The sequence below is a fragment of the Setaria italica genome, chromosome IV (assembly GCF_000263155.2).
Source record: "Setaria italica strain Yugu1 chromosome IV, Setaria_italica_v2.0, whole genome shotgun sequence".
NCBI lineage: Eukaryota > Viridiplantae > Streptophyta > Magnoliopsida > Poales > Poaceae > Setaria > Setaria italica.
The window spans coordinates 5,822,057-5,832,201 of record NC_028453.1 but is presented as its reverse complement, the minus strand read 5'-3'; the positions used below and the strand labels follow the sequence as shown (position 1 = coordinate 5,832,201).

General features: G+C 49.3%; 1 protein-coding gene across 1 annotated transcript; it reads left to right on the top strand.

Moving 5' to 3' along the window:
* Positions 1 to 590: 590 nt before the first annotated feature.
* Positions 591 to 2,021, top strand: LOC101760552 (rosmarinate synthase). The gene has a single exon (XM_004966702.1). It carries the CDS (start codon positions 591 to 593, stop codon positions 2,019 to 2,021), a length of 1,431 nt encoding a protein of 476 aa, XP_004966759.1.
* Positions 2,022 to 10,145: the final 8,124 nt, after the last annotated feature.

Genomic DNA, 10,145 nt, shown 5'->3' with positions numbered 1-10,145 from the left:
ATACTTCATAGCTAGAGTGCGGTGTAGCAGTGATGTTTGTCAAACGCGATTGGTTAGTTTTGGTATGATAGCATTAAGGCATGATTCGGGTATGTTAAGCTGCTGGTGAGGTTTAGAACTGCTTTTGCGTTTGATATTTTACTAGTGAAGATCTTAATTTGCTTATCATCATGCATCAATTGCAAATCAGACATTGCTGCAGATCTTTGGTTTCGTGAATTCTAGCTACAGCTATTCAAGATAAAATATGAGAAATAAAAGCTAGCATGTGTTCAGATAATCCTGACTGCCTGGAGCATTTGGACTTTGCCTTTCTTTATCCAAGCATGAGAAGCAAGAACAATAATGCTAATAACCTCGTGCGTCAAGTGTACGTACTATATTTTACTTGTATCATCGTTTAAGAAACTTCCTAAGTTTGATTTGCTACGATCAAGCGTGATCTGGGATCTCATAATTTAACCATTTAATTAGATCTTAATTTTGATTGGCCAGTCGGGTTGAAATCATGTTCCGTTATATACGAGACTACGAGTCCTCCATTTCCAGCCTTCGCTGCAGCCTGCACAGACTTGGCTCAACTCGAGAGAATGCCGGCGGAGCGCCTCGACGTCGCGGTCGCGTCCAGGACGCTGGTTCGGGCCTCGGACCCGCCGCCGGGCTTCCCCGCCATGCTCGCCGCCTCCAACCTCGACCTCATCCTCGGCTCCTTCCACCTCTACCTCATTGCCGTGTACCCCGCCCCCGCCGCAGGGTTCAATGCTGTGGCCGCGGCGGTGCGCGCCTCCTTGCCCGCGTTCCTCTCCCGGTTCTTCCCCTTCGCCGGCCGCGTGGTCACCAACGCCTCCACTGGCGTTCCCGAGATCGCCTGCAACAATGCCGGCGCCGAGCTCGTGGTGGCCAACGTTGGCACGTCGCTCGCCGAGATGGACTTCGCCAACGCCGACCGCTCGCTCGGGATCATCCAGGTGCCGTTCGAGCAGGGCCTCGCGCTGTCGCTGCAGCTCGTGCGGTTCGCCTGCGGCGGCTTCGCGTTTGTGTGGGGGGCAGACCATCTGCTCGTGGACGGCCACGGCCTGATGGAGCTTCCCAACGCCTGGGCGGAGCTGCTCCGCGCCGGCGGCCTCTCGTGGGAGCCCCAGCACGACCGAGTCTCCCTCTTCCGGCCGCGCTCGCCGCCGCGGTACAGCCCGGCGCTGGACGCCGAGTTCACACGGTACGCGCCGGCGAGCCTGCCCAACCCCCTCCTGGTGGCCACCCTCGTGCGCCGGATGTACGTGGTCTCCGGCGCCGACCTCGACCGCCTCCGAGCTGCAGCCAGCACCGCCGACCGCCGCGCAACGCGGCTCGAGGCCCTGTCCGCGCACATCTGGAAGCTGCTCGCGGCAGCGGTCGGCGGCTCCGACACGCACTGCCGGCTCGCCTGGCTCGTCGACGGCCGTCGTCACCTTGACCCTTCCAAGTACGACAAGGCCAGGCTGGGCCGTTACCTCGGCAACGTGGTCACGTACGCGTCGCGGGAAGTGGCCGTGGAATCCATCTCGTCGGCGCCGATCGCGGACGTGGCGACGATGGCGGGCGCGGCCATCAAGAAGGCGTTCCGGTCGGAGCGGTACGAGGAGCTGGTGGACTGGATGGAGGCGAACAAGGGGGTGTTCCGGGATGGCGGCAAGTGGACGGAGGCGGTGGGCGTCGGCACGGGGAGCCCCGCGCTGGTGGTCTCCTCGTTCGTGCCGTTCCGGGTGGAGGGTGACTTCGGCTTCGGCCGGCCGCGACTGGTGATGCCGTGGGTGCGGCCAGGGCGGCTGGGGTCGGCGGCTATGATGGTGGCGCGGAGCCCGGAGGAGGACGGGTCGTGGGTGGTCACTGCGAGAATGTGGCCGCAACTGGCCGACGCCGTAGAGGCGGACCTGGAGGCTGTGTTCAGGCCGGCCACCGCCGCACGGCTTGGGTTCAGCGTGCCCGAGTCGGTGAGCGCCGTGCACAAGTGCATCGATGCAGACATGAACTCCCTTGATTGAGAAGATCCATTTGTTAAGAGTTCAGCTCAATGATCCATTAGTTAGAGTTCAATTCAACGCTCTTGGTCCTTTGGTGCCTTTGTTATGTATAATTAATTTCATGGGCATTTAGTTTATATGCCTTTTCCCTTTAAATTTTAAGAGCCATGTTTTGTCCTTTTAGAATTTCTATTACAATAACATTAACACTATTCCTGGCGCTGTAGTGACACAGAAATAAAAATCACACTGTATTTTACATTTGACAGAATGTAAAATCTGGCGCTGTAGTGACCTTGTGTCAACCGTCGAAGGGTGAAATATGTTACAGCTTTTCTCTATCAACAAAACGCCTCGATGCGCTAAAAAAAAAGCTAAGATCCATTCTACATGTTGAGTCGGCCACACCTGCTAATTAATCCTTTTACATTTGCATCCTCACTTCACGCAAAAGGTTGCAACTAGGATTAACTAGCTTCCTCAGACCACCTATTTAAGTTGGTCTCATCTTGCCTAAGCAGTACGAGACTATGTCCCTGACTGCTGCTAGCGTGAGGAGCGCTAGCACGCGCGCTAGGCCAATTTTTGGCCCAAGCTAGACCTACTCTCCCGACCACATGTGTACGTCCAATACCGGCGCATGTGCCATGCTATGTTCATGCAGGATCCACGCATAATATGCACCATACCTGCACGCGCCCATGACACGGTGGGAGCCTGCTCTGATTACCAAATGTAACAACCTGGCTTAGAAAATAGCTAAAATCTACTCTACACGTTGAATGGATCACACCTGCTAATTAACCCTCTTATGTTTTCATCCTCGCTTTGTGCAAAAGGTTGCAGCTGGGGTTAACTAGCTTCCTCATACCACCTATTTAAGTCGGTCTACCTCATCTTGCCTAGGCAGTTTGGGATTAAACCCTGTTTGGTAGAGCTTCAGCTCCTCTGGTGGGGTGGCTTTCCTAGTGGAGGTGAAGCTGTTTTGGAAAAACGCTTGGTAAAATGGCTTCTCAATGATAATATGGTTAATTTTATGGTCACTTAATGCTCGAAGAGAGAAGAATCAGGTGAAACTATTTTTTTTGACTCGTAAACCGTTTTATTATTTCTTACCGGCTTATTTGATGAAGTCATTTTGAAATTGCCTTCATCGAAAGCCGGTGAGGAAGGCCGGCGAAAGTGGCTCTAAATTTCCCTGCCTGCTGCTAGCGCTCCCTGCGCTGGGCCAAATTTTTGGCCCAACAGCCACGGGCGGCTGTTACCATGTGGGTCCCAGCGCGCAGGTGTGCAGGCCCATGACCGAAGCGCGCTGAAATGGCCCTCTTCCAAAAGAAAACCCTTCCATGAACCTTTACCAGAGCAGCGTTTCCCCAGGCTCCGAGCGCAAGCGCGGCGCCGCCGGCACGGGCAGGGTCAGATCAAATCGATCGCTCGATCTCGACTGTGTCGAGAACGCCATAAAAGGCGCGGCCTCCCACCTCGAGTGCGTTCATCCGTCGCAAGCGCAAGCCGGCGGAAAGAGATCGAGGCCAGACCGCGGCGCGCGGCTTGGTCTAATCGCCTGTAGTCATCGCGTGTAGATCCGGCGGAGGGATCGGCCTGTAAATCCGGTACGTGATCGTGGATTCTCAAGCAAAGGAAAACCTAAATTGGCAGAGTTACAGATCGGCATTGGTTCCTCTGATCTCGGCTTCATTCGTTGCTGGATCAACCATTACGTTCTTGCTTTTGCCCTAATTTAAGCGTTACCATTGCTAATTCTCATCGCCATTTGTGTTTTCCTGATCTCGCCACGGCTCAGATCAGTAATCTTTGTGCCCTAATGGCGTCCAAGCATGCTTCCTCGGCCTGGTCAGACCTGCCGTCGGACCTCCTGGGCCTCGTCCTGCCGCGCCTCCACTCCCTCGCCGACCGCGTCCGTGTCGGCGCGGTGTGCCGGCCGTGGCGCTCCGGCGCTCGCCAGCACCACCCGAAGCTGCCGCCGCCGATGCCGTGGGTAGCGCTCGGCGACAACGCCTACCTCGACGTCGTCAACGATGCCGTGCGCAAGCTGAACCTACAAGTCCCTTGGAATGCCAGTTGCGGCTCCGCCGACCACCTGATCTTCCTCACGCGCGCCAGCGGTTGGTGCTTCCTGGCGGAACCTTTCACCGTGGCCGTGCTCCCCGTCGCCGACCTCGCCATGTTCATCATGGAGCAGACCCGCGAGGAGATCTTCTCGTTGAGCTACAGCCTCAGCCTGCGCGTCCACAAGGTCGTGTTGCTCTAGCTTGACGGCTGCTCGTCGGATCCCGTGGTGCACTAGTAAAGAACTGACTTTCGATGTGTCCCCTTTTGTCCCGATTTAAAGTTGGTCCGGGACAAAAGGGGTGCGTCACGGTAGGCAAAAATGGAGGGAAGATTTACTCCTGGTTGCTATTTGCAACCGAAATTAAATACCCCCCTTTTATCCTGGTTGGTAACACCAATCAGGATAAATATTTTACTCCCGGTTGGAGATTCCAACCAGGACAAAAGGGTGGCCATTATATACCAAGACAGAGGTTTTCTTCCTCCTCCAGCTCGAGCCAGTCCACCACATAGGCAGAGAGCTGAGCTTCACCTACTCTCTGGTGGTGCCAGAGCAAGGGAGGTGCTACCCGAAATTTTTTCCCTTATTTTCGTGGGAATTTTACTCAGCCAACACAAGTGTTGTGAAGGTTTGCTACTTCATCCTCTTGTTACGCTTTGATTTATGCTTTGAAGATGGAAAGTTTGTTTACTAGAATGTGATGAAGTAAAAAATGGAGAGGTATTTTGAGCTAGAATGTGAGGGAGATTGATGTGTTATATATAGTATGTATTCTTGCAGTGGGTTAAGAATGGTTTATCTTATCAAATTCAATATGATTTTTCAAATCCATACTTGTTGAAATTGCATACCGTGTTCATCTCTGCGAGGATGTTTTCCGTTGAGCAACAACGTATGTCAAGAAGGAGGTTCGATTTTACGAGAAAGAGTGGATACGGATATAGTGACCGTGTCCCCTTTTGCGTAAAATCGAACCTCTTTCATGACGAAGTGCGGTAATACCCAGTTGAGGACATGCTCGCGAGATGATCACGGTCTTCAAGTTCAACAACTTCTGCAATGCTAAGGTAAGAATTTTTGTACATAGATGGCTTCTGCTACTGGAGGAAGTGGCGATGGTGGGAGCGATCGTCGTTCCTCTTTCGGCAAGGGGAAAATCAAAGTTGGCCCTTAGCATAAGCCGAAGAAAATGAGTGCGTTGGAAAAAGCAATGCTTCGTTATTTGTAGAAACGTCATGAAGAAGCTGTTGCCGCGGGTCAGGAACCTTCTTTTGGTGGTCGTTATGCTCCACCCTCAGTCCCGGGTGTTTCACGTCCACTTAGTACTACCGTTTCAGGCGGCACAAATAAATCACAGGATGAGGCTGGGTCAGCGGAACCTTCATCTTCACCGCCCAAGGATGCTTAAAGTCCTTCTAGATAATAATCGGTGGATGGCTTGTTGTATTGTATCATGTTGTTTGGATCTTTAATTTAAATATATGTATTTGTATCCATATCTAAACTTTCAGCATTATTTGCACTACAACGTTTGACATGCTTTCAATCGTGAATCCATTTTCAAGTGTAATCAATTTTCACGCGTAATCCATTTTTAAGTGTAATCAATTGTCACGCGTAATCCATTTTCAAGTGTAATCAATTTTTACGCGTAATCCATTGTCAAGTGTAATTCATTTTCATGCGTAATACGATGCAGATGGACCGGAAATGAATGTATAATGCAGACAGGCGGAGCAAGGTGTTTATTGGTGGCTTGCATTATTTTCTCGAAGTAGCTAAAGCGAACAAGCCAGAGAATGGGTTCGTATGTTGTCCATGCTTCCAATGCAATAACAAGAAGGACTATTCAAAGAATTGCTGGGGGACTATTCACAGCCACTTGTTTAGATACGGTTTCATGACTAACTATTTGGTTTGGACCAAGCACGGTGAACGAGGGGTTGTAATGGAAGATGGCGAGGAGGAGGAGGAAGATGACAGCATTCTGGACTGGGTTGCAGGCCAAGCTTTTGCAGATACTATAATGGGCGAGGCTGATGAAGATGAGTTTGCAGAAAATGGCCCTATTGATGACCTTGGTCAGGTGCTACGAGATGCACACAGAGATTGCAAAACTGAGAAGGAAGTAGCAAAGTTGCAGCGCATGATAGATGATCATCAAAAATTGTTGTATCCAGATTGCCAGCAGGGCCATAAAAAACTAGGTACGACACTAGAATTTGTGCAATGGAAGGCAAAAAATAGTGTGTCCGATAAGGCATTTCAGGGGATGTTGAACATTATCAAGAAGATTCTTCCCGAGAATAATGAATTACCGTCCACAACATATGAAGCTGAAAAGATTATTTGCCCTCTCAGATTGGATATTCAGAAGATACACGCACGCCCTAATGACTGTATCCTCTATCGTGGTAATGAATACGAGAAATTGGATGCTTTTCTCATCTGTGAAGCGTTGCGGTATAAGATCAGGCGAGATGATCCTGGTGATGTCGAGGGGCAGTCTTCCAAGAATAGAGTTCCCGCGAAGGTGATGTGGTATTTCCCTATAATATCACGCTTGAAGCGCTTGTTCAGGAACAAGACGAATGCTAAGTTGATGCGATAGCACAAAGAAGAACGTGTGGAAGATGAGATGCTGAGACACCCCGCAGATGGGGCCCAGTGGAGATCAATTGATAGAGCATTCCTGGACTTTGAAAGTGAAGCAAGGAACATAAGGTTTGGTTTAAGTACTGATGGATTCAATCCATTCGGTGAGTTGAGTAGTGGCCATAGTACTTGGCCTGTGACATGTTCAACCTTCCTCCTTGGCTGTGCATGAAGAGAAAGTTTCATTATGATGCCGGCGCTTATCAAAGTTCCAAAATAATCCGGCAACGACATTGACGTGTACCTAAGACCGTTGGTTGATGACCTTTTACAGCTCTGGAAGGAAGAAGGTGTACGTGTGTGAGATGAGGATAGAGAAGAGATCTTTAGTCTACGAGCATTGTTGTTCATAACCATCAATGATTGGCCTGCACTGAGCAACCTTTCAGGACAGACAAAAAAGGGATATCGGGCCTGCACCCACCGTTTAGATGACACAGACAGTATGTATTTGAAGCACTGTAAGAAGGTCGTCTATATGGGTCATCGTCAATTTCTCCTTGCTAACCAGCTGAGAAAGAGTGGGATGCATTTCAAAGGGGCGCCAGACCATTGTAAAAAATCTGCACACCGTAGTAGAAAGCGTGTCTTCGAGATGATAAATGATGTAAATTTAGTCTTTGAAAAGGGTCAGGATCGCCAACCTATTCTACGACGATAACGGACATGCACCCATGTGGAAGAAAAAGTCAATATTTTGGGAGCTACCTTATTGGGAAATCCTAGAGGTTCGCAACGCAATAGACGTGATGCACCTGACGAAGAATCTTTGCGTGAACGTGCTAGGCTTCATGGGTGTTTATGGGACCTCGAAAGATACATTGGAAGCATGAGAGGACCTGAAAGCCATGGGGCAACGAGATGACCTATATCCGAAAAAGAGAGATAATGGAAAGCACTACTTACGTCCTGTCAGTTACACTCTCAGCAAGAAAGAGAAGGATAACATGTTTGAATGCTTAAATAGTATGAAGGTCCCGTCTGGGTACTCCTCGAATATAAAGGAAATAATAAATATGAAATAAAAGAAGTTTACAAATCTCAATGCCCATGACTGCCACATGTTGATGACCCAGTTGCTTCCGGTTGCACTGAGGGGTGTTCTACCAGAAAATGTCCGGTTGCCGCTCGTAAAGCTATACGCGTTTGTCAATGCGATTTCGCAGAAGGCAATCGATCCATCCAAGCTATCAAAGCTACAGAACGATGTGGTGCAATGTCTTGTCAGTTTTAAGTTGTTATTTCCACCATCCTTCTTCAATATTATGACGCACTTACTGGTTCACCTAGTAAAAGAGATTGATATTCTCGGACCTATATACCTGCACAATATGTGGCCTTTCGAGAGGTTCATGACAGTCCTAAAAAACTATATTCTTAATCGTGCCCGTACAGAAGGAAACATCGCCAAGGGATATGGAGCAGAGGAGGTGATCGAGTTTTGTGTTGATTTTATTGATTCAATTGACTTGATTGGGGTTCCAACTTCACGCCACGAGGGGAGGTTCCAGGGAATGGGCACCCTTGGAAGGAAATCAAGTTTGAGTAATAATACTGATTTGTTCGACAAGGCACACTACACTGTTCTACAATAGTCATCCTTTGTGTCTCCGTATATCGAGCAACACAGGCAGATGGTAACTCTAACATTCACCCACAGTTCGCTTGGTTAGCCAGGGGACCTGCTAGCACAATCATGAAATTCCAAGGCTATGAGATAAATGGTTATACATTTTACACGAGAGCCCAGGACCAGAAAAGCATGAACCAGAATAATGGTGTCCGCATAGATGCCATAGATAGAAATAATAGCAAGGAGTCGTTTTGTGGTTTCATACAGAAGATATGAGAACTCGAATACGGACCGCTGTACATCCCTGTATTTCTTTGCAATTGGGTGAAGCTAACTGTCGTAACCAAAGATCAGTACAGAATGACAATTGTAGATATGAGCAAGACTGGATACAGTGATGACTCATTCGTACTTGCCAATGATGTGCATCAGGTGTTTTATGTGAAGGACATGTGTAGCAAACCCAAGAGAAATCCAGAAGAGACATGGGAGCCAAAGTACCACATAGTTCTTCCAGGTAAAAGAAAAATCGTGGGAGTTGAGGATAAAACAGACCAATCAGATGATTCTGATCAGTTTGATGGCATGCCTGCATTCGCAGTTGAAGTTGACCCAAGCATCCTGCTATTCAAAGAAGAGGCTCCGTACTTATGCCGCGATCATGATCAAGGAACTTTCATGAAGAAGAAATTTTACAACGTTGTATTGTAAGGCGCTAAATGTACATGACCTTTGTGTAGTACTTAATACAATTTTTAATTTAACCTATGTATGATTTCATGTGTTCTTAAATTTGTTAGGTGAAGATTTATTAGATAAATATGAACAATGTTAACCACATACATACGTGGATTTTTTTGCGTGTTGAAATTATTTAATTGAATAATTTCTTGTTCATAGCGATGCAGTAAAATAATTATTTTAGAGGCTAAACAAACTGGTATAGAATTAATGACTAAATCACACTTATTGTCAATATACTCGCTAATTAAATATATTGTTGCATGTTTGAAAATATGTGAAGTTTTTTGTTTTTGCATCCTGAAATGTAGTGAAAACATAAATAAAATCCTTTTCCAAAAAATAGGCGGGAGATGAAATTGTGGGAAAAGTCAATTTATCCTGGGTGCCAATAGAAACCGGGACAAAAGGCCTCCCCCTTTTATCCCGGTGGACAACTGCAACCGGGATAAAAGGGTCACTTTCGATTCCTGCTTGGGACGTACCCTTTTATCCCGGTTCCAGTTACCAAGCGGGATAAAAGAGGGGGCCTTTTGTCCCGGTTGGTGGTGGCACCTAGGACAAAAGGGTTGGTTTCGATTCCCACCGGGGGGACGTACCCTTTTATCCCGATTGCAGTTAGCAACTAGGATAAAAGGGGGGGCCTTTTGTCCTGGTTGTTGTTGGCACCCCTTTTGTCCCGGGTGCCATTACACACCAGGATAAAAGGTTGGGGGGGATAAAAGGCACTGTAGCCTCTTCTACCCTCCCACGCCAGTTACACTTAGCCAAATTTTCACCCCACCGCCAAGATCCCGCGCCCTCTTGCCTGCTCCGTCGCTGCCCATCCGCGTCCCTCGCCGGCCGCCGCCGCCGCCGTCCCCCATTGCCCCGGCCATCGTCATCCCGCCGCCCGACCACCTCGCCCGCGCCCGGACCGCCTCCTCCCCCGTCGCCCGCGCCCAGACCGCCTCCTCCTCCGTCGCCCCAGCCCGTCTCCGATCGTCCTCCATTGCGCCCCCTCGACCCCATCGCCGCCGGCCGCCTCCATCGCGGGGCCTCGTTGCCGCCTCCGTCCCAGTCGCATCCTCTGTCAACGCCACCTCCTTGTCGCCGCCGCGCC

What these genes read in the sequence shown, in the direction of transcription:
- LOC101760552 (XM_004966702.1), top strand. Translation starts at nt 591, where the DNA reads ATGCCGGCGGAGCGCCTCGACGTCGCGGTCGCGTCCAGGACGCTGGTT.